The sequence below is a fragment of the Lynx rufus genome, unplaced genomic scaffold (genome assembly GCF_022079265.1).
Source record: "Lynx rufus isolate CCGP_SWC_20201006 ecotype Redwood Valley unplaced genomic scaffold, mLynRuf1.p SCAF_9, whole genome shotgun sequence".
NCBI classification, from domain to species: domain Eukaryota; kingdom Metazoa; phylum Chordata; class Mammalia; order Carnivora; family Felidae; genus Lynx; species Lynx rufus.
This window is the reverse complement of record NW_025814897.1, coordinates 113445259-113470419: the sequence shown is the minus strand read 5'-3', so window position 1 is coordinate 113470419 and position 25161 is coordinate 113445259. Positions and strand designations below refer to the sequence as shown.

At 63.2% G+C, this 25161-nt stretch overlaps 2 protein-coding genes across 5 annotated transcripts in view; one reads left to right on the top strand and one right to left on the bottom strand.

Moving 5' to 3' along the window:
• The first annotated feature begins 491 nt into the window (after nucleotides 1-491).
• On the top strand, nucleotides 492-6955 carry LOC124506125 (mas-related G-protein coupled receptor member X2-like). 4 transcript variants are annotated; one of them, XR_006960719.1, is made up of 3 exons: nucleotides 2659-3137; nucleotides 5374-6678; nucleotides 6794-6955. XR_006960719.1 is itself a non-coding variant. In XM_047072139.1 (2 exons), the coding sequence occupies exon 2, from the start codon at nucleotides 5439-5441 to the stop codon at nucleotides 6372-6374; it is 936 nt and encodes a 311-aa protein (XP_046928095.1). In that variant the 5' UTR covers nucleotides 492-1012; nucleotides 5374-5438; the 3' UTR covers nucleotides 6375-6955. The 4 variants fall into 4 exon arrangements, 3 of the variants coding, with proteins under 3 accessions (XP_046928095.1, XP_046928096.1, XP_046928094.1); XM_047072139.1 differs by lacking the exon at nucleotides 2659-3137 and adding an exon at nucleotides 492-1012 and having other exon boundaries at nucleotides 5374-6955; XM_047072140.1 differs by having other exon boundaries at nucleotides 2659-3064; nucleotides 5374-6955.
• Nucleotides 6956-8965: 2010 nt separating this feature from the next.
• The window catches only part of NADSYN1 (NAD synthetase 1), a 36417-nt gene continuing 20221 nt past the window's right edge, over nucleotides 8966-25161 (bottom strand). The window contains exons 14-21 of the mRNA XM_047070902.1: nucleotides 24980-25148; nucleotides 24101-24236; nucleotides 23176-23282; nucleotides 14743-14874; nucleotides 14132-14201; nucleotides 10914-11042; nucleotides 10254-10430; nucleotides 8966-9157 (exon numbers count right to left, since the gene is read on the bottom strand). Of these exons, the coding sequence (XP_046926858.1) occupies nucleotides 9107-9157; nucleotides 10254-10430; nucleotides 10914-11042; nucleotides 14132-14201; nucleotides 14743-14874; nucleotides 23176-23282; nucleotides 24101-24236; nucleotides 24980-25148 (971 nt within the window). The 3' untranslated portion in view covers nucleotides 8966-9106. The remainder of the gene's footprint in view (nucleotides 9158-10253; nucleotides 10431-10913; nucleotides 11043-14131; nucleotides 14202-14742; nucleotides 14875-23175; nucleotides 23283-24100; nucleotides 24237-24979; nucleotides 25149-25161) is intronic.

Here is a 25161-nt window from a genome sequence, read left to right as displayed (position 1 = left end):
CTGGGGCCTGCCTGGGGATGCCCGGGGACGAACCGGGGGGGGGAAGACCCCACACGCAGCGAGGTGGCCCTGCAGGGCCGTCTCACCAAGCTCACTGCGAGGGGCCCCCAGGGACGGCTTCGCCTCCGACACACGCGCGCTATCATGAAGTCTCCAAGGTCACCCGAGATGATGGGCGCCCTGGAAACGTGTTGCGGAGGCTTGTAGAAGAGAAGGCATCGGAGGGGGACAGTGGCTCCGAGAACGCAGGGAAGGTGACGGTGAGGGCAGGGGCGAGGCCGCACGGGAGGAAACGCCAGGACACAGAACAGATACCGAGATACCTCCCGAGATGGTGCCTGCACCTGATTGGCCGTGGCCCCCCCCCACAGGAAGACACAGGGCCTGCAGCACCTTGATAACACCGAGGCCGGCCCGCCCCCTCCCGCCGGCTCCTGCGCCCGCGTCAAGGTAAGAGCCCTCTGGCGCGTCCCCCTTGTCGCTGCGTGTCCCCCCGAAGGCTGAGCCCGGGCCGCAGTGGAGCCAAGGAGCTCCCGTGCTTCCTACGGTGTCCCCTGCCTCTGCCCGCAATTTCCTCCCTGCTCAGCCATCGCTCGGTCCTTGAACCCAGCATGTCTCCCTGCGTCCGGGCTTGCGTCTGACACCTCAGCGGGGAGCCCCGGTGCCCCGGCCCTGCACCCTCTGGCCGGTTCTCCGGTGGGCTTTCCCCCAGTTTTCACCGATACGTGTCCCACCCTGTCCACCCGCCCCTGCCCCAGCATTCTCACCCGGTCACTTGATGGAGTGACGTGTGCCGTGCCATCGCTGTGGCAGGACTACTCCACGGCACGTGGGGACTGAAGCTGGACAGCTACGGAGGCCGACGGTCACACGGCTCCTTAGACGGGAGGCCTAGGACCCAGGACGAGCATGTCACGGTGAAGGCGGAGGCCTGACCGTCCTCCAGCCACCAGGCCCGCCGACCAGCCTTCGGGAGCGGGTCCCCTCGGAGACAGCACCCCGGGACATTTTGGTGAGCAAAGTAAAAGTTTTCTTTGATGACATTGATGTGTAGTGATATGTCCTCTGCTTGATTAGAATGTTGTTTCCAGCACATTATACATCTAGAATCAAAAACAACCTAAACCATGCTAAATTCTTCATGTCATTTATTTTTTATAATTTAATTTGAAATTTTTTTAATGTTTGTTTTTGAGAGAGAGAGAGAGCGAGAGAGCGAGCAGGGGAGGGGCAGAGAGAGAGGGAGACACAGAATCCAAAGCAGGCTCCAGGCTCCGAGCCGTCGGCACAGAGCCCGATGCGGGGCTCGAACCCACGATCCGTGAGATCATGACCTGAGCCGAAGCCGACATTTAACCGACTGAGCCCCCAGGCACCCCGCCATTAATTTGTGTCACAAGTTCACGTTGTGGCTGCACCGGTGGTCCCCTCTGGGTCCGGGCTCTGCCCTCAGATCCTGGGATGTCACCCTCTCCCGTTTCTTCCTCTTCACTGGGCTTCCATTGGTCCTTTTTCGGCCTCCACACCCAGTGGCGTTCTTCCCCATCCCGGTCGGTCCCTTCCACTCTGGGAGGTCACCCTCCCCAGAGACTTTGGCCAACACTACACCACGATGCTGGCCAAACTCACACCTCTGGACCACGGCTCTTCCAAAATTCCAACCTACGTGTCCAACGGCCGCCTGGACAGGCTACCAACAGCCCAAACAACGTACCTAAGAACGAATTCATGAGCTTCTCCTCACTTCCTTCCCTCAAAGCCTGCTTTTCAGTCTTAAAACACCTGAACTGAGGAATCTTTACCGACTCGCGTCACTTGCTGTCATGTCCTCCTGGTACCGGTCCAATGATGAAAGAAAGTGTTCTGGGAACACGAGACTAAGATAGGGCCAGCAGGGAGGCATTAAGGAAAGCTCCCTGGAGGAGACGGCTCCCAGGCTGAGCCTGGATGATGTGGCCATAGATCCCGCAGGGCTGCAGGGAGGTATAGGTCGCGCATCATGCAAAGTCATGGAGACGGCAGGGAATATGGGACAGACGTGCACTGTAGGTAAGCCAGGGTGGCCGGAGCGCGGAGAGTGTGACGGGAGGGTCAGAACAGAAAGAGGCAGGCTGTGAGCGGGGCGGGGGGCAGTTGTTATCCTGAGGCCTCCTCCGAGGGTGTGACGAGGGGAAGGGCAGGACTAGGGTGCTGATGGGGGGAGACATCCGCGGGGGCGGGGTGCCGCTAGAGACGGCCAAGAGTGTGAACGCAGGACGGGGAGCTGGGAGTGGGAGGAAGGAAATCATATCCGTCGGTGCGTGCCAGCTTATATCCTGGTAACAAACAATCCCCAAATCTCAGGGTCTTAAAACGTTTTTTTCTTTGTTTCATTTTCCTTCTCTGTTTTCTACTCACACGCCACGCCTGTTACAAGACACGGTTACTTAGAGCCCCGGGCGGATGGAACAGCCACTGTATTGCTGGTCGCCATGGGGGACGGTGGGGGAGCTCTGGAAGGTCTCAAGACGGGAACTAGGTCATCCATTCAGAAGGGACCTTCCACTGAGGATTCTTTTTATTTTTTTAATTTGAGAGAGACAGAGAGAGAGAGAGAGAGAGAGAGAGAGGGAATCCCAAGCAGGCTCCACACTCAGTGCAGAGCCTGACACAGGGCTCGGTCCCATGACCCTGGCATCATGACCTGAGCCGAAATCAGGAGGATGCTCAACCGACCGAGCCACCCAGGCTTTACCCAAGCACAACGGGCCCGGGAAGTGCGGCCTTACCACACGCAGTGTGACCACAGCATGAGTGACCACACGGAGGTGGACTGGAGGCGTCATGGGGACAATGCTGAGAAACGCCGGGTGCCCTGGATGTCGGACAGAGAGGGACAGGCGGGAGTCGAGGATACTGACAGCGGTCACAGTAACAGCTCTCGCTCACAGAGGACCTACTATGTGCCAGCCACTGCTCTAAGTGTCTTGTAAGGATTCGGCGGTTTCCGCCTCACAAAAACCCTGTGAGGAGATGACATCACGATCTTTATCACCACTGACGGGAAGTTGGAAACCTATTGCCTGTGGGTCAAATCCTGCCGCTTATCTGTTTTTGTACAGTCTGTGAGGCAACAATGGGTCTTACGTCTTTAAACGGTTGGGAAATTTTCGTTTCCTTTTTTTTTTTTTTTAATGTTTATTTATTTTGAGGAGGGCGGAGAGAGCACAAGTGGGGGAGGGGCGGAGGGGGAGAGAGAATCTCAAGCAGGCTCCGTGCTCAGCGCGAAGCCTGAGGCAGGGCTCGATCCCACGGGCTCTGAGGTCACGCATAACCTGATCCGTGATCGAGAGCTGGACGCCCAACCGACTGAGCCACCCAGGCACCCCGAAATGGCCGGGAACATTTTTTTCAAAAAACAGTATCTCGTGGCCGTGAAAATCACGTGCAATTCAACTTTCAGTGCACGGAAGTGAGGCATTCTCAGAGCACACACACGATGTGTTTGCCCGTGGCTGCTTTCTGCTACAAGGGCAGAGTCTCGTAGCTCTGCAGAGACCGCGTGGCCTGCAAAGCCTGTAATATTTGCTCTATCTGGCTCTTTACGGAAAAGGTTTGCCAACCCCCGCGTCAGGTGAAAACCCGAGGCACAGAGCGATCTAGTGTGTTGCACGAAGGCACCCACTGGCTGGGCGTGGGGGGTTGAGCAGGAAGCCAAAGTGCGGCCCCGCCCCCCCCCCCCCCCCCCCCCCCGCCGCACCGGGTGCCTCCGGAGCTCCCCACACGTCGGATCTGAGGGGCCGGGTTCCGTGTGGCTCCGTAACTTGTAGACCTAAGAAACGCGCCGTGAAGAGCGGGGGTTTGGGGGGGTTTCTTATACTTGGTGTCATCGGTGGGCAGTCTGATGAGTCAGCTGGGGGGAAAAGGCATCTCAAAGAGAAAAGGCACTTTTCGAGGAAAGCGGCTGGGAAGACAGCAGCATTTGGGGGAAGGAGAGAGGAGAGGGGCCGAAGAAGCCTGAGCAAGGACCAAGGGAAGGCTGGGAAATCGAGGGAGGGGCAGCTGAGGAACCCGGCGCTGGGAGGCAGGAGCCTGCGCCCCCCCCCCCCCAGTGGCGATGGGTCACCGCGGGCGTCCCGACTGCCCCGCGGCGAGTTCCCGCCGCATGCAGCTGCCTCGAACAGCACACACGTGCCACATGGCGGTTCCAGAGGCCCCAGGTCCTCGGTGGGTCTCACGGGCTTTGCCCCCGCGAGGCCCACATTCCTTCGGGAAGCTCCAGGGGGCCATCTGCTCCCTGACGTCTCTCGGCTTCCGGAGGCCACTGGTGTCCCCGGTCTCACGGTCCCTGCCACCGTCTCCAGAGCCCGCAACACGGCCTCCTGACCCCGGCTTCCACGGTGCCACCCTCTCTGACGCTCCTCTTCTGCCTCCGTCCTAGAAGGACCCCGTGGCTGCCCCGGGGGCCCGCCTGGATGGCCCAGGACCCCCGCCCTACTTGAAGGCCAGTGGATCAGCCACCTTCCTTCTCTGTTGCCAACCTAACCTAGTCCCAGGCTCTGGGGATCGGGACGCGGGAGTCTCTGGGGGGAGCCGTTTTCTGTCCCCCACAGCTCCGGGGACACTAAAACTCACCGCCTTTGGGGCCCGCAGAGCATTTTCGGGTGGCTGTCTGCCTTTCTGGGGCCCTGAGGCAGAGGCGGTGCGTGAGACCCCCTAGGGGCTCGGGCACGGCTCCCACTGCCGACGACGGTGCGTGTGGGCCACCCGGGTGCTCACCCAGCTGGCTGCCTGGACCCACGCCGCCCCGCCCACGTCCTCTCCCTCAAACCCCCAACTGCTGGGCCCGAACCGGCCATGCCGAGCGCTCCGTCCCCGGGCCTCTGGCCCTTCCTCCAGCGGTTTCTCTGCCTCACGCACCCCCCCCGTCTTGAAAACCGCTGCAGTGCCCTCAAGTGGTCGCCCCTTCTTGCTCCCCAGTGAGTGCTCGGGCCCTTATCACACTGTCCCGTGAATGGTCGTTACCCGAGGTTCCTTGAGGGCAGATTCCAGGTTCCCCCAACTCCCTCTGCCCCCGCCCCTGCCCCTGCATTCTGCTTGGAGCCTGACCCGGAGGGGACATCCAGCAAATCGGTTTCCTGGAGGCAGAAGTCAAAGAGGGGTGCACGCTGATGCTCAAGGGGCCGAGCCCATGGGGGTGAAGCCGAGAGCTTGTCCCGTCCGGGTCTAGGGAGAGCCGAGGACAGCTGGACATTTGTGGCTGGGGCTGTGTGTGTTGGGCGGAGGGGATAGAGGGAAGCGGAAGCAGAGACAAGGGGACGGAAGGCCTGGGTGGGGGAGCAGGGCACTTCCTCACGTGCCTGAGACTCTGCATTTCCGTCTTTGCCCGCCCAGGAGCGCCCAGAGCCCGCCGGTCAGGGGAGCACGGCGGGACCCTCCTGAGCTCCGGCCTCCCCAGCATGGACCACTACTGCGAGGCCGTCAACCGTTCCGGCAACGACACCACAGGGATGTCTCCGGGGGCGCGGATGACCGGCCAGGTGCTCCTCCGGTCCATCACGGTGGTCGTGGCCCTCTGCGGGTTGGTGGGAAACGGGGCCGTAATCTGGCTCATCCGCGCGTCCGTCAGGAAAAACCCCTTCTCTGCCTACAACCTCAGTCTCGCCGCGGCGGATCTCATGCATCTGTGCTTGCAGATCGTGTTCTGCGCACGCCAAATCCTGAAGCCCTTCCTCCACCGCTGTTTTCACCTTCCCGGCATCCTTATGGTCCTCAGGTTCTCGTCCTACTTCACTGGCCTGGGTGTCATGACCGCCATCAGCCTCCAGCGATGCCTCTCCGTCCTCTTCCCTATTTGGTACCGGTGCCACTGCCCCAGGCACCTGTCGGCCGGCGTGAGCGCCCTCCTCTGGCTTCTGACCTTTCTGATGAACACTCTGAGAGGCCACGCCTGCGGCCAGCTGTCCAGCCCGACCACTCGCTTCTGCCCTGCGCTTGTGGCTATCACGGACGCGTGGGTCGTCGTCCTCTTTGTCACCATGGGCACATCCAGCCTGCTGCTACTCCGCCAAGTCCGCGACAGCGCCCGCCTTCACCTGCCCAGAAGGCTCTACCTGGTTGTCCTGCTGACCGCCCTGGTCTTCTTTCTGTGCGGCGTGCCCCTCAGCGTCATCAGGTTCCTGATATGGAAAGTGGAAAGCCAGGCTCTCAATGACGTCAGCGTCCTCCTGTCTTGCGTCAACAGCACCGCGAACCCTGCCGTTTACTTCTTCATCGGCGGCCTTCGGGGGCGGCCGCCGAAGGCGCCCCTCGCGGGGGTCTCTGGAGGACCCCAGGGGAAGAGACAGAGCCCGGGAGAGGCGCCGGCCCCGCCCAACGGAGAGGGCGGCCCCTGATGGGTGGCGATGCCCTGGTGGGAGTCACGCCTCCCCGGCAGCAGGAAGGAGAGCCCCCGGGTCAAGCCCCGGCGGGCCGAGTCCTGCGACAGCCTCCCCTTTATAGGAAAACCGAGGACAGACGGCCAGAGCAGACTCCCCGCGTGAAAAGGCGCATCTTCGGGCCCGTTGCAGCCCGCTGCCAACTTGACCTTCCGAAGTGTGTCGAGGGGACCGATGGAGTCACGCCTGGCCACGGCAGACAGTCGCTGCTTCCAGGCTTTGCCTGACCGCGACAAGACTGGAAGTTTTCAGCTTTGCGCAAGTAACGCGGCTAAAATTCTTCTGGGCGCGGGTCGGTCCTTTGCAAATGGCGTGCCCTTGTCCTTCGTCCATTGTTCTGGCATGTTCTAGGGTCTCATGACACTTTTTCTTCCCAGACTTCTGAGGGATTCACCCTGCTGGATGCAACGTCTTCCCAAACTCTGCTTTGGTCTTTAGAATTCCACTGAAACGAATCTTAGTGGACCGAGTTCTGCCTGGATGGGCCACACAAGGCCGGTCCTGGGCTTGGCTGCTTCAATAAACCCTTGGTGCCGGGAGACTTGTGTCTTCATGAGGTCCCTTCCATCGCTTTTGTTGTCGAGGCGCACGTTTGGCCAAGGCTTCAGGACCTTCTGGTGGCAAGAAAGGCTCTAGGGGCTCGTGGCTCTTAGGAGCGTCCCCGGGACGTGAGGAGTCTCCTGAGATCCTGGGTGGGCCCTGTCTGAGGTGAGGTCTCATCTTCTCTAGGAAGCAGGCTGGGTCTGGTCTGTGATGGGGCTGAAGAAAGCCAGCATCCCTCAGACACAGGCTTTTGGCTGCCGAGAGGGACCGCCAGCTTCTCATTAGCTGGGCTCTGGTGACCAGCCTATAACTGGGGGGGGGGGTCACTACCCTATAACTGGGGGGACACGACCCTACCTCTGGGGGGACATGACCCTGTAACTGGGGCACGCCACCCCGTAACTGCAAGGACACTGTGACTGGGCCCGAGGATGTTCCATGGTGTGCCGTCCCCTCCCCAGGGAGTCAGCAAGGTGCCAGTCCCGCCCGCGACACCTGTGGGGTGACAAGGCCCAAACAAAGAGTGTCACCCTTGGTAGCCGTCCTCTCAGAGGGTGATGCTGTGACGTGAGGGTCCCTGCCTCAGCTGCTGACCCCACGCTCACATCTCCTGGGCCCACCCCCACGGGCCAAAAGCGCCCGCTCACCAGCTGTGCCGGAAACTAGCCCCGGGCGAGGGCGACACCCACCGGCGCACGGAGGCCACGTCAGTGCCAAGAACAGCGTTACCGGCAGGTGTTTGTTTCTGGATCCTCCCTGGTGGGGGGAGGACCGAGCTCTCCCCGGAAACAAAACTGCCTCTCTGCTTTAGGAGAGTCACCTTAATGGTGTCTTGTTATCACCAGGTGCTAATCTCTCCCGGTTCTGGGGCCAGGGTGCTGGTTGATGCGAGGGGCTCTCCGCTCATGAGCCGATCACCTGCCGGAGGCCCCGCCTGCTAACGCCATCGCCTTGGGGGCTAGGACTTCAACATACGGATTTAAGGGGACTCAGACATTCAGAGCGGGGTTTGGGTCTCCAAGGCCAAGGCTTCTGGGGAATACCGATCAGATCACGAGCAGTAAACGGCTTTGCCTCGCTGTGTGAAAGGTCGTCTGTATGTTGGCTTACGTCACGAGATAAAGGGCCTCTGGGGGGTGGGGAGGAGTGGCTGTTTTGCTCCTCGGTCTGCAGGGGTCCTGGACTCCAGGCATGGACACCGTCTCACGGTGGCGGCCTTGGGAAAGGGGAGAAATGTGTCACCCCCTCTGCTGGGGCCTACACCTTCAGTGCAGCCTGATTAATATTTAGTGGCCTCGCTGTCACTGTGGGAAGGTGAGGGGAAGGCCCACCCACAGGCTTCGTGGGCCCAGAGCCCGTGGCAGCAGCCCAGGAAAGGTCCCCTTAGAAGGAGGTGAGGACAGAGCCATCGGAGCCCAGGAGGGGTAGGTAGGTACGGGAGGGGCGTGTGCTGTTTGGGACTCTCCATTCATTCTTCCTACTTCTGTAACACCTCCTGGTCCTCTGGTGGCGGCGGGGGGGGGGGGGGGGGAGGGGACCCTGATGCTTTAACTAACTGGTTCAGGGATGGGCACCTGACCCAACTGAGCAAACTTCCTGCTGGATTCAAACATGGGAGCTTGTGAGGCTGGGGCCAAAGCACCCTGATGGGCAGCATGAAGGAAGCCCGCGGAGGCAGAGAGGAGCCGAGCGGGGCCGCGGGGAGGAGAGAACCAAGTTCTAAGGACATGTGCATACCCTGGATCCAGCCAGACCTGAAGCCTTCCCAAGCCCTGCGCTGCTCTGCACGTTAACCAAAAAATTCCTTTTCTTGCTAACCAGTTTCTTTTCCCGGGTGAGGCTTTGGGCAGGGGCAGATCAGCACACACCCCAAGCCGCCTCTGCCCCCTCCCGGGTGGTGTGGGGCCCCTCCCAGCCGGGCTTCGCTCTGCACCAGGGAGGCTGTGGAACTGAGGGGGGCCCAGGACAGGACCCTCACCCCACAAGGTAACGGACTCAGGTCCCAGAAATCACACGCTCTTTATTTGAGTCTTTTTTAAGGAACCAGAGCAAGATCCCGCCCCCTCGAGGCGTGGAGGGAGACGCTGGCACACCGTTCTGGGCGCACCGTCACCGGCGAGGTGGAAGCCTCGGGGGGGGGGGGGGCGTCAGTCCACGCCATCCAGGTCCTGACAGCCTCTGCTCTCGAGCCGCAGCACCTAGATGGAGAAGCCACGCGCACGTCCACGGCTGGACGCTCACAACCACGCCATGGAACACGCCGGTTCACACCCAGCTAGGGGGGCCGTCGCGGGACTGGACGAGCAGCTGCGAGGCAGTCCCCACGATGTGCAAAGACGTGGGAAGGGCGCAGAGCACGTGCACTGGGCAAGTCTGGCAGGACGCGCCTCAGCGCATCGCGGGGGTCCCTGCTGGACGAGGATGCCATGGAGAGTTGCATCTGCCCACATGCGTCCTCGGAGGGGTCTACGTTTGCCCGTTACTTGGCTGCGTGGCCTCCAAACCCCATTCCTGATCTGGGGGACCCCACCACTGAGCGCCCCCGGGGGAGCCAAGCCCCGCCTCCCCCAACTCCTCGTCTGGAGGCTGGGCTGTCCCCGGCAGGATGCCAGCAGCGTCCCTGCACTCTGCCCGCTAGATGCCGGTGGCACAGAACCCACCCCGGGCACGACAACCAGAAATGTCTGCGGCCAAGGCCCGCTGTCCCTGGGGTGACCCCTCGCCCGCGGCCCGGACGTGCAGTGTGACCCGGGGTCCATCCTGCGGATACGTCATCTGCAGGGGCGCCTGCCTCGGCCACCCGGTACACAGCGTGTCCTTCCAGCCCGCCGCGCTCTCTGGCTCAACGCCGTATCATCACAACATCGTGTTCTGTGCACCCGAGGGCTCCCTGCTGGCCGCCTGTCCCTCTCTCGGGCCGTTACTACCTGTGCCCGAAGTGCCCTTGGCCCTGCTCCCGTGCTTGGCCTTGGAGAGGAGAAGGCGGGAAGGGCCCACACTTGCTTTTATTAATCTTTCCTCACTCTATCAATTAACCAGAACCAGAAAGGAGAGGCACAGTGGTTTCAGAAGGCATGAAACCATCTGGACCCTCGAGTCGTCCGCGAGGGGTGGCGACTGGCCCAAGGTGCCCACGGCTACCCACGCGAGGGACGCAGCACCAGGCACAGCGCCCGCCGACCCGAAACGTACTTGCACTTCGCGAAGCCGGGGCCGCGAACGTAAAGCGGCAGCGAGCCGGCGTTCCCCCCGCAGCCGTGGCTCGCGGAGAAGCCCCTTCGTCGCCCGACGCACCTGGGCCTCTATGCACCGGAACTGCCAGGGCCAGCTGGTGTTGTAGAGAAACGGCCGCAGGTCGAACCTGTTGTCGTCGGGGCTGTAGCTTTCCGCGTGGTACGCGGGTGTGAGCGTGGTCATCTTGTGCCTGTTCATGGAGTACTTGCAGAAAAACCACCTCACCTTGTCAGCCACCTGGTAGGCAAGGAACACGCGGACCCTCGGGCTCGCAAGGCTGCGAAGGCCCGGGGCCCTCAGCCGCGTCACGCCGCAAGGCGCAAGCTGACGGCCCCACGGGACCCCCCCCCCCCCCCGCCCCCGGGGGCAGCGGACGAGCGCTGGTGGCCGCACAGCACGGGTGGCTGAGCTGTAACGTGTCGGCTCCCGACTCTAGCGCCCCCGGACGCAGGGTCAGGAGACCCCGGCAGGGGCCCGGGAAGATACACCGCACGAGGCTTCCAGGCGGTTCCGTGGGAACCACCGCATGAGCCCCGACGGGCCTGACCGCGGGCGGGACAGCGGGCAGGGGCGTCGGGCCCTGCTCAGGTTAAGAGACAACTGGGGGTTGTCAGAGGGCTACCCCTGGAGGCCACACTGTGCTGACTCACTCCCGCCAAACGGTCCCTGCACGGGGACCGTCCCGCCGGCTTCCCTCCGTGGGACGTGCCCACGGTGTACCTGCCGCGGGGAACACACGTCTTTCCACAGGCTGACGAGCTTGCAGAACATGCCATAGGGCCCGGTCTTGGCGACCTTCCGGAGTCTGCCGTAGACGGACAGGTCCGCGTACGTCATGCCCATGTCTTCCTGCGGAGGAAGGGGAGAGCACCGCTGGGCCCGCGGCACCGGACGCCCGGGGGAGGGACGTGGCCCCAAAGGCTAGGGGCGGACGCGGGGGCTCGCTCCCCCTCACCGCCAGCGACACAGCGGGCCTTCGGAAGAAAAGATCCAGACCGGGTTTTGAGGGCTGGGAGGGACAGGAGAGCGGCCCCGGCTGGAGACCTGTGCGCGTTCTAGGCCCCGGGGGCGGCACACTGGGTGCGTATTTGGGGAAATAGGTCTGTGTAGACGCAACTAAGCGAAGGAGGCCGAGGCGAGATGGCCCCGGACGTGGGGTTGGAACAACGCTCGCGGAGGAAAAGCTGTGTGACGATGAAGGCGGAGGCTGGGGCGGCGCGACACGGCCCGGGAAGCCCCGGAAGCGGGACCAAGAGGCAGGACCGTCCCCCAGAGCCTCTGGGAGGAGCAGGGCTCTGCCGACACCGACGTGGTGCCTCTGTGTAAGCCATCCGCCCGCGGCGCTCGGTCACGGCGGCCCTGGGGGGTGATGCCAGGACCCACGTCAGGCCCGACACCCCCATGGCCCCAGGGCGCCCCACGAGAGCCAGCCCCACACCGAGGCTCACACAAGCCAGCACTTCTCAGGTCCCCTGACGCTGGCATTTCGTGGCACAGCGGGACAGCCTCCCCTCCGACCAGGGCCCGCAGGACCCAGGACCAGGCCCTCCCTCCTGCTCCCCACTGCCCACCCTGGCCTTCCCTCGGGCCTCAGCTCCAACGTCACCTCCTTGGGGAAGCCTGTCCTGACCCCTTCCGAGGGACACTGCCACCATCGGGTCTCCGGGGTCGACGGCAGCACTGGGACCACCGGGGACCATCATGGTTACTTCCCGCTTGTCTGTCCCAGGGACTCACATAAATGGCCACGTCCCGCCGGTTCACCACCAAGTCCCAGTGCTTAGTGGGTCTTTGCCGTGGACTTCTTTTACCGCTCTCTTTGGCGGGAGATGAATATTTGCTGGCAATGACATTTTAATTCCTTAAGTTCAACCGTAATCATTGGAGACTTTAATTCCTCACTTTCCATAATGTACAAAACTAGACAAAGAAACCACCAAGGAGATGAAAACTTGAATGCTGGAAACCAACTAGACCTAAAAGACATCTCTGGAACATTCTGCCCAATGACCACACAGCACACGTTCCACGTTCTCCTCGAGGCACATGGAACATTCTCCAGGACAGACCAAATGCCAGGCCAGAAAACTGGCCTCGATGAATTTTAAACCACCGAATTGCCCAAAGTATGCTCTCCAACCGGAAAGGAAGAGAATTGCACGTTCAGTAACAGAAAGAAACTTTGGAAACTCGCAAATAGGCGGGAATTAAACCACACACTCTCGAGTAAACAGGGGGTGAGAGAAGAAATCATGAGGAAAACTAGGAAATACTTGGAGATGAAAGAAAATGATGTGGCTGGACTTATACAACACAGAAGGACAGCAGTGAGGGAGGAGTTTATAGTCGTAAACACCTGCATTCGGAAAGAAAAAGATCTCGGGGCGCCTGGGGCTCAGTTGGTTAAGGGTCCCACTCTTGATCTCGGCTCAGGTCATGATCTCACGGTTTGTGGGATCGAGCCCCACATCGGTCGCACTCTGTGTTGACAGCTCGGAGCCTGCCTGGGATTCTCTGTCTCCCCCTCTCTCTGCTCCTCCCCTGGTCTCTCTCTCAAAATAAATATTTTTTAAGAAAGAAAGGAAGGAAGGAAGGAAGGAAGGAAGGAAGGAAGAGAAGGATCTCAAATCAGTGACCTAACCTCCCGCCTTCTGACAACACGCGGGAGGAGGCACACGCCAAGCCTCGAGCACGCGGACAGAGGGGACGTACGGACTGGAGGGGAGACCAGTGAGACTGAGACAGAAAGGCAGTGCGGAAAATCATTCCCGTACACTGGCAATGAGCCACCCAACGATCAAATTAGGAAAACAATTCCATTTACGATAGAATGAGGAAAATAAAATATCTGGAAATAAATTTTTTAACGTTTGTTTTTGAGAGAGACAGAGCGTGAGCGGGGGAGGGGCAGAGAGAGGGGGAGACACAGAATCCGAAACAAGCTCCAGGCTCCGAGCGGTCAGCACAGAGCCCGACGCGGGGCTCGAACTCACGGACCGCGAGATCGTGACCTGAGCCGAAGTCGGCCGCTGAACCGACTGGGCCCCCAGGCCCACTTACGCTCACACTCTGAGAACAACAAAATGTCGCTGACGGACACGGACGCCCGGGGCAAACAGGACACCCCCGTTCGAGCCTCAGAAGGCCTAATGTGGTCACGGAGCCAACGGCCACCAAACGCAGCTACGGATTCAACACAACTGCCACAGAAGCCAAGCTGCGGGCGTGGCAGAAAATGACTCAAAGTTCGTACGGAAACTCAAAGGGCCCAGAAGAGCCAGAAATGGGCTGAAGAAGAGGAGCGCCGTCGGAGGACCCACACTTCCCTGGGTCACAGCTCACCGCAAGGCCGGGTGGCACCGGGACAGGGACGGGCGCACACGGCAGAACGGAGCCCGGAAGCACCTCTCCACGCCACGGGCACCGGCCAGTCGGTGGGAGAGACGTCCGTCCGTCCGCACGCGCGAGGCTGCAGCCGGGTCCCCTCCGCACCACACGCGGCGAAGTCCGCCGGGTGGCAGACTTGAATACGAGAGCTGAAACCACAAACTCTTGGAAGAAGAGGCAAAGTCGATCTTCGTGACGAAGGCGCCGGCAGCGACAGGAGGAAGAGCGCGGCCCCGACCAGCCCCGACGGCTCGCGGGCCGGCACGGACAGAGGGGTCGGGAGCGCTTCTTTCGAGGTGGCGCCCCCGCCACCCGCAAGGGACCTGCCCCTCTCACTCCTCCTCGTGGGCGTCGGCCTCAAGGAGCCCGAGTCGAACGCACGTCAAAGGCCGGCGGCGGGACCGGCAGCGGGCGCGGGGCTCCCCGGCCAGGAGCCTGGAGATGGGAGAGGGGTCCCCGCGGCACAAAGGAAGCGGCAGAGGTGCCCGGCGGACACGAGGAAGCGGGGACACGGGGAGGGAGCGCGGTGACCGAGCCACCACTGCCACTACCTCGTCCGTCTGGGACACCCGTCCGTCGGCCAAGGGCTCCAGCTCTGCGGTGGCCGGTGCTGCCAGGATGCTGCGGCCGAGACACACAGACGTCAGTCCTGACGGCTGCCTGGGCGCTCGTGAGCCCCGCGGGAAAACCCCGCACCGGCCGTCCCCGGTGCCCCGGCCAGTCCCCGGCAACGCCCCCCCCTCCCACCCTCGTCACATGAGCACGGCCGGGCCGGGGCTGGCGGTGCTGGGCTTGCCCGGGGAGACGGGTGTGGATGCCGGGGGGGGGGCTCCACGCCCCGAGGCGGGAGCGGACGGCGGGAGCCCCCACACGGGGCTGCTCCGCTGAGCGCCCTGCACGTGGGGACGGGTCATGCTTTCTTGTGGGGCCGGCCTGGGCGCCGCGGGGTGCCCGGGAGCATCTAGCCGCCGGGATCCCCAGAACGGTCCCCGGGTGCCGCCCCACGGCCAGGGGGTCTGGGGGAGCCCCCGCCCGAAGGCGCCGGCCTGGCCGCGGGACCCCAGGTGCCCGCTGAGGGCAGGGCTGTGGTGGTCAGGCGGCAGGGAGGCGTGGGAGGGGGCGGTGCCAGGCGCGGAGGGCCCGTCTGGAGGGTGGCACTCACCCCTCCAGGGCGGGGAGCTGGAAGTGCTCGAGGCAGAAGTGGACGAAGGCCCTGAGGTCCGTCTTGCTGATGCCGCCTATGGGGTTGATGTCCGCGCTGGAGCAGTCGTACTTGGTCAGGTAGCCGAGGAGGCTGCGGGGACAGAGCACACGGCGTCCACGCGGCTGAGCCGAGGCGCCGTGCGGCCCGCCTGGGGTCCGGTCCCGGGCGAACACGCCCGGAGCCAGAGCTCGGCGGGCTGCAGGGTCTCGGAGGAGGGTGGCCTGCTGCAGCGGTCGGTCCACAAAGGGCGGAGGCGGCAGGCGACCGGGGGAGGCACTCGAGCCGCCCGGGAAGGCGTCGGGGCCAGGAGACCGATTCGGGAATGGCCAGCATCCAGGCGGGAGGAGCGCGTCTGGAGGGCGGGGCCGGGGCCGGCGGGACGTGGGACCGAGGGGTGAGGTCCTTAGGAGGGAGGGCCCCCTCCACAGCTGTCAGCACCCCTCCCAGATACCCCTGCGGCGGGCGGAAGACGGCCCCCAGTCACCCCACCCTATACCCAGAACGCGAGAACGCGTGACCCGTGGGCAAAAAGGACTTCGCACAATTGAGTCGAGGCCCCTGAGGCGAGATGGTGGCGGTGTTTTCGAGAGAGGGCGAGCGAGCGGGTGCATGTGAGGGGGGAGGAGCAGAGAGAGAGAGAGACAGGGACAGAGGGGATCCCAACCGGGCCCCGCTCTGTGCCATCACAGGGCCTGACGCGGGGCTCGATCCCACAAAGCGGGAGACCCTGATCTGAGCTGAGATCCAGGGTCGGATGCTTAACCGAAGGGGCCCCCCGGCGCCCCTCGCGGGGAGGTTTTGACCTGGATTACCAGGTGGGCCCTGAACGAAGTCACGAACGTGCTGAGTGGTGTAGGAGGGAGGCAGGGGCCAGAGCCAGGGGGCCGCGAGCAGAGGGGGAAAGACGCAGGGAGGCTGCCCGCTGGCTTTGCGGGGGGGGGGGGGGGCAGGGGGGAGGGGGGAGCGAGCCAAGCAGCTGGGCGCCTCCAGGAGCTGGAGACAGCAGGCAAGGGATTCTCCCGCCAGCCTCCAGGGGGAACCAGCCCTCCCCACAACCCGAGGCCTGTGCAGCACGCTGTCGTCGAGAGTCCGCTGTCACGGCGGCCGCGGGACACCCTCCCTCCACTGTGTTCTCTCGCCTGCCCTCTGGACGGTGGCAGGTGTCCGCTGGCTCCCCAGGCCCACCACCCCCCCACAAGGCCATTCCTCGCCCTGCCCCTCGCGCCTGAACCTCCTGGTCGTGGCCTCTGAGGGTCCCGCCCCTGCCGGTGTCGCCAGGCACACACGGCAATGCTCCCAAGCACACGCTCAACACCAGCACAAGGACACCCTTCCCCCACCCCGTCCGTCCTCCCCCTGGTCCTGCCGTCCTCCCCCTGGTCCTGCCGTCTTCCCCCTGGTCCTGTCTGTCCTCCCCCTGGTCCTGCCGGCCTCCCCCTGGTCTTGTCATCCTCTCCCTGGTCCTGCCGTCCTCCCCCTATCCGTCCTCCCCCTGGTCCTGCCGTCTTCCCCTTGGTCCTGTCTGTCCTCCCCCTGGTCCTGCCGTCCTCCCCCTGGTCCTGTCTGTCCTCCCCCTGGTCCTGTCCATCTTTCCCCTTGTCCTGTCCATCCTCCCCCTGGTCCTGCCCGTCCTCCCCCCTGGTCCTGCCCGTCCTCCCCCCTGGTCCTGCCCGTCCTCCCCCCGGTTCTGCCGTCCTCCCCCTGGTCCTGTCCGTCCTCCCCCCTGGTCCTGCCCGTCCTCCCCCTGGTCCTGCCCGTCCTCCCCCTGGTCCTGCCGTCCTCCCCCTGGTCCTGTCCATCCTCCCCCCCGGTCCTGCCCGTCCTTCCCCCCGGTCCTGCCCGTCTTCCCCCCTGGTCCTGTCCATCCTCCCCCTGGTCCTGTCCATCCTCCCCCCTGGTCCTGTCCATCCTCCCCCCTAGTCCTGCCCGTCCTCCCCCTGGTCCTGCCGTCCTCCCCCTGGTCCTGTCCATCCTCCCCCTGGTCCTGCCCGTCCTTCCCCCCGGTCCTGCCCATCTTCCCCCCTGGTCCTGTCCATCCTCCCCCTGGTCCTGTCCATCCTCCCCCCGGTCCTGTCCGTCCTCCCCCCTGGTCCTGCCCGTCCTCCCCCTGGTCCTGCCGTCCTCCCCCTGGTCCTGTCCATCCTCCCCCCTGGTCCTGCCCGTCCTTCCCCCCGGTCCTGCCCGTCTTCCCCCCTGGTCCTGTCCATCCTCCCCCTGGTCCTGTCCGTCCTCCCCCCTGGTCCTGCCGTCCTCCCCCAGGTCCTGTCTGTCCTCCCCCTGGTCCTGCCGGCCTCCCCCTGGTCCTGTCCGTCCTCCCCCTGGTCCTGCCTGTCCTCCCCCCTGGTCCTGTCCGTCCTCCCCCCTGGTCCTGCCCGTCCTCCCCCTGCCCGTCCTCCCCAGTCCCGGGAGCACTTGGCCCCTCCAGCTTCCACCCACACAAGTGACCTTCTCCTGCTGTTCAGCTTCTCCTGACTCCTACCAAGGAGCGAGGCCCCCAGGGCACCAGAGAGGGACGTTAAGTCCCTGGTGCTGCCCTGGGCGGGGTCCCTTCCCTGCACCCCAGGGGTCCCTCTTACTGTGTGCCTCCCCCGCTGCCTCGGGAGCTGTCAGCAGCTCGGAGTCGGGGAGGGTCCGGAGGCGCGGTGCCCGGGGCGGCCAGCAGACCCACCCAGCAAGGCTCCGGCCTCGTCTCTCTCTTGGCATCGAAGTCCAGAAGGGAGGAGGGCACCCTGGGGGCGGGAGGGCCATGTTTACGCGTTAAACACAAGACAGGCTTCCACCTGAGCTCCAGCCTGAGCGCGCGCACCGGCTGAGCTCAAGTGACAACTCTTCTGGGGAAGTCAGTCACTGCCGCGGACCGAATGCCCGTGTGCCCCCAGATCCACATGCCGAAGCCCCAACCCCCGTGTGACAGGCTCTGGAGGCGCGTCTTCAGCAGATCACGAAGGTTAACCGAGGACCCCAGGGCAGCCCAGGGCTGATGCCTCCAGGGCCGGGACAGCGAGGCCCCCGGCACTTTCGTCAACTCCAGCAGCCGACCCCTTCTGCTCCCATGAGCGTAAGCAAAGCCCAAAGTCCCCCACCTTCCCGCCCTCTCTTGGCCCACGTCCCCGTGCCCCGCAAACCGAAACCCTCGGGGCCACGTCCACTGCCCGCCGCTCCCTCTCGAGCCTTCACCGCCAGGTTCCGGCCCGGGCCCCTCCAGAAGCCGCCCCGGCCCTGCAGCCGGCCCCGGGGCCCCCCACGCCTGGTCAACAACCCCATCAGCCCCCGAACGGCCTCTCTGCCTGGCTCTGGGTGCCCCTTCCTCTCCCGCCAGCTGGCTCCTCCTCTTGGGTGGGACCCCCTGATCGGCAGCCCCCTCGCATCGGAACCTGGGGACCCCGGACCCACTCCTCCTCTGTCAACATTCAGTCCCACGGTGGCCCAGCTGGTCTCGTGGCTTTGAAGGCATTTCACCATCTGCACACTCCCCGGGGCAGGGGTGCGCTTCACCCCTGGGTTTCTCCAGAATCCCGTGTTAACTGCCCAGCACACACCTCCACACGGCTGTCCACAAAGCCGCATTTCCGACACTGGGCCTCGACCTCCCCACCCGCTTCTGCACCTGGACATCTGACCACACACACGCCCATCCCTTCGGCTGCTGGGTCGGCCTGGGCACCGCACCTGACCTGGTCCACCAGCAAAGCCCGTCGGTCCTCCCCCTGATGGCAAGACAACCAGGGGCCAAGCCCGCTCGCCGTCCCCCAGCCCCACCCCGCCAGGCCGCCCTGCCAGGCGTGAGCTGCATGGGTGGGAGGAAGCGGACCGCGGACCCGCTGCACCGGTTGAAAAACCCTGCAGGGTCGTCCCACCTCATTTAGGGAAAGGAAAGTCCCTACAACCTGCGTGCCCCCCAGCGCACTCCCCGACTAGACCCCACGCAGAGACCGGCCACGGGGGAACGGGGACCAGCCGCCTCACCTCCCGCAGCAGAAGGAGGTTTGAGTCACACGGCTTCCCACCTACTCTGGCCGTGGCAGGTGGTGGCGAGACCCCCACCCAGGGAAGCGGGGACCTACAGACGCGGGGGAGGGGCCGGTGGCACGCCCCCTTGTGGAGCCTTCTGGACTCACCGGCCCCTCCAGGACGGGCCACCCTCTCTGCAAGGCTGTCCTTACCGCCTCTGGCGGCTCCTCCAGCCCTCCTCTGCGCTCATCGCTGACCTCTGACCCGCCCCTGGCCATTCACGGCCCCGACCGGGCCCCAGCCTCCTGCTGTCGGTGACGGCGCCCCCAGACCTCAGAGCCTCCTGTCCGTCAGGCTCTGCGCACACGCGTGTGAGCACAGCCGTCTCGGAAAGGCCTGCTTGTGGGGCGGGTGCTCGGCCGGCACCAGGGATCTGGGGTGCTCCCGCCATTCCCTACTGGAAACCGTGGCCGCGGTTTCTAAATTCCTGGTTCAAACACCGCTTTATGCTGAGCACTGCTCTCCTTCCGGGAGCCGAGGCTTGGTCCGCGCCAGGCAGAGGGTGGCCGTGTGACCGGCCCCCAGCGCCAACGCTGGGCGCGGGGTCTCTGACAAGCTTCGCTGGCGGTGGGTGCTGCCCACGTACCGTCACGTGTGTTGCTGGGGGTCGGTTGGGGGGGGGGGTCCACTGGGAGAGGATTCTGGAAGCCGGGGCCTGGTTTCCTCCATCCTCTGGCTGCAGTCGACCGCAGCCCCGGGTCCGCCCGACACGGAGTCCCGTCTGCCAGCGGATCGCGGGACAGGGACCGCAGCTCGCTCCCGCAGCCTCCGCCTCCCCTTGCCGCTTCTCGGCTCCCCTGCCCCCCTCTCCCTGCCGGGCTCGCTTGGCTCCCTGCTCCACACACGTGCGTGCGCAGCGGCACGACCCCGCCTCCAGGGCGTCCCCGGTGCCGGGCCGACCGCCTCGTCCCCGACCCGTCCAGCTCGTCATCAGCTCCCCTCAAGCACCCAACGCCCGCTGTGCGTCGTCGCTCGGCCCGGTGACTCCGCTTCCTGCTTCACCGAGGACGGTCACGGCCCCGACCCCACGCCACCCAGGCCCGCGTCTGTGCCGTGCACTCTGCCGGACACACTAGCTGGGCTCCCGATAAAGCCGACCTCTCGCTTCACCACCTGCTCTCACCTCCTCGGGACACCGGGACAGCTCCCCAGCCGCGTCCCCCCTCCTGCGTCAGCAACACTGTTCCTCCCCGCCACACCTCTCTCGTCAGCTCTTGAGGAGACACCTTCCTTCTCGCCCCACTGGTCTTGCCAGCTACCACCCTGTCCCTCCCCTCTCCTGTGGTGCACACTTCTGGAAAGAACGGACTCCTGGTCCCTCATCCACTGCCCACTCTCCTCCAACCTGCCCCAGCTGGGATCCCGGCACCTCCTTCAGACAAGACAGGGCTTTTCAGGGAGACAACGACCACCCTCTGTCCTGGGGGGCTCTCACCACAGGACGTTTGCATACACCGTTATCTGGGCTACATTGCCTCTCCTGGTTCCTGAGGCCTTTGGAAGCCAACTTCTCAGACAGGCCTTCCCTGGCCACCCCAGTAACAACCTCAACTCCCAAACTCTCCCTCTGCCTGCCCTGGTTTTTCTCTGTAGACTTTCCCCACCCTACGTACACGATTAAGTGTTGTTATCACCCGTCTCCTTCCACTAGAGTAAAACCACAGTTACTTTTCTGTTGTGTTCACAGCACCAAGAATGCCCAACACGTGGCGGATGTTCAACATCCCTTGAGGAACAAGCACACCGGAATGCGACAGACCCGAAGTTAGCTTAGAAGCAATTAAGACACAGAATCAGAAACCACTTTGAAAAAGAACCAGCATGACAGAGGGGACAGACCTGACGCTCTACCCCGGGATGCAGGCAACGGGGAGATCGTAGACGGGGACGCTGCATGGGAAAGTCGGCCCCACAAGTACAAGAAACACACACGATGGAAGAAACACCGTTGGCAGTAAAATACGAGAAAAGTTCCTGTAGCTGTAGACAGACTTCCAAATACCTCCCGGAAAGGGTCTGGCAGCGAAATGTGATGGGAAGAGACGAACATGAGAACCAGCTGTCAGACAGAAGTGTTTATTTTCTAAACTGACATCCAGGAACATGTAACACCCAGAAACACACTCCCACCCTGGAAAAAATCGTTATTTTCTGCTAAAACACGAAATGCGATGGACAAGAGTTGTGACAGGGAAAACGGTACAACGATACAATTACATAATAGATCACGCTCTTCTTCAGAAGCAAACAAAACAGAACACACCCATGTTGTCAACTACTCAGGCTCCGAATACGCACTAGCTGTCACATCCGTCCTGAGACATCATTTCCTTACAAAAGCACCGAAGGCAGCAGAAAAGCGACGAAAATCGACAAAATGTTCACAGGAATGGCGAGAATTTTCACCAGCCGTGGGGTGCTAACTCTAAATTGTCATAATTAGGAAGCAGTATCCAAAAGCCCAATGTAATGTTTAACAGAAAACACACTCGAAGACAAGCAAGGACGTAGAAAGATTAAGACACTCATGCCACGGATAGAAAGACGGATGGATGGATGGAATGATGGATGGGTGAATGGATATATGCATGTATGTATGCATGGATGGATAGGTGGATAGATGGATGGGTGAATGGACGTACGTATGGATAGATGGATGGACACACGGATGGATGGACGGATGAGTGGATGGATAGGTGGGTAGACGGATGGGTGGGTGAGTGGATGGATGGATGGATAGATAGATGGGTGGGCGGGTGGGTGAGTGGACAGATGGATGGATGGATAGGCAGACAGACGGATGGGTGAATGGATGTACATATGGATAGGTGGATGGATGGACAGATGAGTGAGTGGATGGATGGGTGGGTAGACGGACAGCAGGTGAGTGGATGGATGGAGGCACATATGGATGGATGGATGGATGGATGGACAGATAGATGGATAGATGGATGGGTGGATAGGCAGATAGATGGATGGGTAAATGGATGCACGTATGGATAGATGGATGGACACATGGGTGGATGGACGGATGAGTGGATGGATGGGTGGGTAGACGGATGGGTGGGTGAGTGGATGGATGGATGGATGGATGGGTGGGCGGGTGGGTGAGTGGACAGATGGATGGGTGGATAGGCAGACAGACGGATGGGTGAATGGATGTACATATGGATAGGTGGATGGATGGACGGATGAGTAAGTGGATGGATGGGTGGGTAGACGGATGGCGGGTGAGTGGATGGATGGAGGGACACATGGATGGATGGATGGGTGGGTGGACAGATAGATGGATAGATGGATGGGTGGATAGGCGGATGGGTGGGTGAGTGGATGGATGGATGGATGGATGGATAAGTGAGTAGATGGATGGGTGGGTAGACGGACAGCAGGTGAGTGGATGGATGGAGGGGCACATGGATGGATGGATGGATGGATGGATAGATGGATGGGCGGTGAGTGGATGGATGGGTGGGTAGAGGGATGGGCGGGTGAGTGGATGGATGGATGGATGGATGGATGGGTGGGTGGGTGGACAGACAGATGGACAGGTGGATAGGTGGATAGATGGATGGGTGAACGGGTGTATGTATGGATAGATGGAAGGACACATGGATGGATGGACGGATGAGTGAGTGGATAGATGGGTGGGTAGACGGATGGGCGGGTGAGTGGATGGATGGGTGGACAGACGGACGGGCTGGTGGATGGGCGGACAAACGGGTGGAAAGACTGATGCATGGATGATCAGATGAATAAAGGACAGACAAGGTTCTTGAACCCCTTCCGCTAACAAGGAGCAAGTGAGAACACCCGAGAGAGGCGGGGATGGAAGCTGGAGAAGGAGCACTCCCAGCCTCCGCCACTCACCCTGAAGGTCAGCTGAAATGTACCTGGAGAACAGGAGGCTCCGAGTTCTCCTCACCAGCAAAGACCACGGAAAGTATTTCCAGCCCACGTCAGAGACGGGGTCTCTGGCTGGGAGTGAACACTGGACGCAGAGCAAGGGCGGAAGACGTGGTGGGACTGCCCGGGGGGGGGGGCGGGTGAAAGCGAGTGGGGTGGGGTGGGAGGGGTGACAGATTCCAGACCCGGCACCACGGAAGAGCCCAAGCCAGGCAGAGCTGGCCCGAGCGGGAACGGTGGCGGGGAGCCAGAGGGAGACAGTGTCGACCCGTCTCCATACCAGAGTCATCGTGAAGTTCAGAAGTGATGACGTCCTGGGGGTGCCAGACATGCCCCGAGCCGCGGGGTAACGTGACCCCCCCCCCCCGCCACCGTGTGTCTCACAGATGCGGTGAGAACTGGAGGGAGCCTGGACATACCGCCTTGGGGAGCACTCACCCTCAGAGACCTGGGTGCTCGGGAGTCGGGCACACGCACCTCTCATCCACGTTGGCCGATCCGAGCACCAGCAGTCCACCGCGAGCGCCCCGGGCCCAGAGGCTCAGCTGAGCAAACAGATAGGCCACGACCATCCGTATCCGAGCCTGGGTGACACAGCGGGAAATGTCACCCCGTGCCGGGCATGGGGCACACACACGCCGGCACCCTGCTCCCCGTGCAGCTCCAAAGAAAGAGTCCAAGTAACACGAGAGCTTTCCAGCGTCCAGAGGAAACAGGGTCCTGCGATAATTGTGTGCACCGAGCGGCCCCCGGATCAAAGACGGAAGGACCCGGAGCCGGGGTGCGGAGGGAGCTTCGGTGGCAGGATGGGGCTGCAAAGAACTCTCGGCCACTCGTTCCACCCCCTTCACAGCTGGCTTTGCTGGAGGAGGGAAAGCCACCGTGGCCACAAGAAAAGGGACAGAGATGTGACAGAGCCCAGTGGCTGGAGCCCAGGGTCCCTCTCTCCCTCCACCCACCGGCCAGGGCCCGGCTCCCCTGCGACAGCCCGATCCCTGAAGATGCAGGAACCTTACATGCACACTCACGCACACGTGCGTGCACACACCCCACCCTCACGCTAACACACGCTCCCGTGCCCCCTTACGCTCACGTGTGTGCACGCACACCCCCCCACGTTCACTAACACGCTCTCATACCCGCACACACGCACTCACATCCCCTCACGTATTTTCACACACCCACGCCTGTGCCCACACGCCTCCCCCCCCCCCCCGCTAACACACGCCGTCGTGCTCTCACAGGTGCACCAGCACGTGCACTGAGACGCACACACACGCACACACGCGCACGCACCCGTGCCACCGTCGCAGACACCCACAGCCGGTCGCTCTCGCAGATGCGCGCACCCCCCCGGCCTCCCCCGCGAGGCCCCGTGACGCCGGCCCGGCTGGGGGCGCACCTGCACGTTCTGTAGCGCCAGGTTTTCCCGGCGGCTTCCTCCGTGAACCGCGAACAGGGGCCTCTTCCCCGTCACCAGGCTGAAGATGCCCACGACGGCCTTGACCGCGGGGTCGATGTCAAGACCGATGTGGTGGCTGTGAGGGGAAAGGGCAGGTGTGCGCAGGGCCGGGGGCACCCGGCGCGTCCACGTGCGGCGCGGCCACCATCCTTGTCGAGCTCAGGACTCCCCCCCCCGGCCCCCCCGGGGAGCCCTGTGTCCGGAAGTGCCACGGAGATGCCCACGGTACGTGGTGCTGTGGCTGGGCTGTTTCCCTGGGCACCACGTTCTCGGGGGTCCTTCCGAGGTAGCGGGTGTCAGAAGCCCCTTCCTTTCTGAGGCCGAGCGACGTCCCGCCGTGGGCACGGACCGCATCTGCTCACTGCCTCGTGTGCCGAGGGACACCGGGCCACTCCTACGTTCTGGCTGCCGTGCTCGACACTGCCGTGGACACGGGGGCAAAACGCCTGAGTCCCCGCTCTCAGTTCCTCCGGGGACGCGCCCAGGAGCACTGCTGGGTGGGGGCCGGTTTGGGCTGAGAACAGAGGACTCTGAAAGGACCGAGTCTCCCTGACCAGAGAGACGCCCTCCCCGACCCTGCTCCGGCCCAGGGAAGAGGGGGGCGGGCCCTCACAGCGCCAGCCCACTCCCCAGAGCCGCGAGTGGGGTCCCGGGCTCCCACACCGGGCGGCACATCAGCCCCGGCGGCCGGTGTCTGGGATGCCGGGGGGGGGGGGGGGGGGGGCGGGGACGGAGGCGTGGGAATCCGACGCGGCTACAGGGGGCGGGGGAACAGACACGGTTTCCCTAAAACCGGGCTCGCGCCAGCGGCCCCTCTACCTGCCGATCTGCCGGGCCAGCTCCGCGGCTCTGTCACGCGTCTCCCGGGAGGAGTTCTCGCTGGCCATGTAGCAGGTCGTCAGCACGCGCCCGCAGAGCTCTCGGGGGTCCCGGGGCGTGTAGTCGAGCAGGTCCACGATGGTCCGGACGTCGGCCAGCACTTCCTGATCTGAGAACCCGCA

Coding starts and splice junctions, on each gene's coding strand:
- LOC124506125 (XM_047072138.1), top strand. CDS start 3,116: ATGGGTCTTACGTCTTTAAACG. Junction 3,138..5,373: donor GGGTCTTACGTCTTTAAACG/GTTGGGAAATTT, acceptor TTGCCCGCCCAG/GAGCGCCCAGAGCCCGCCGG.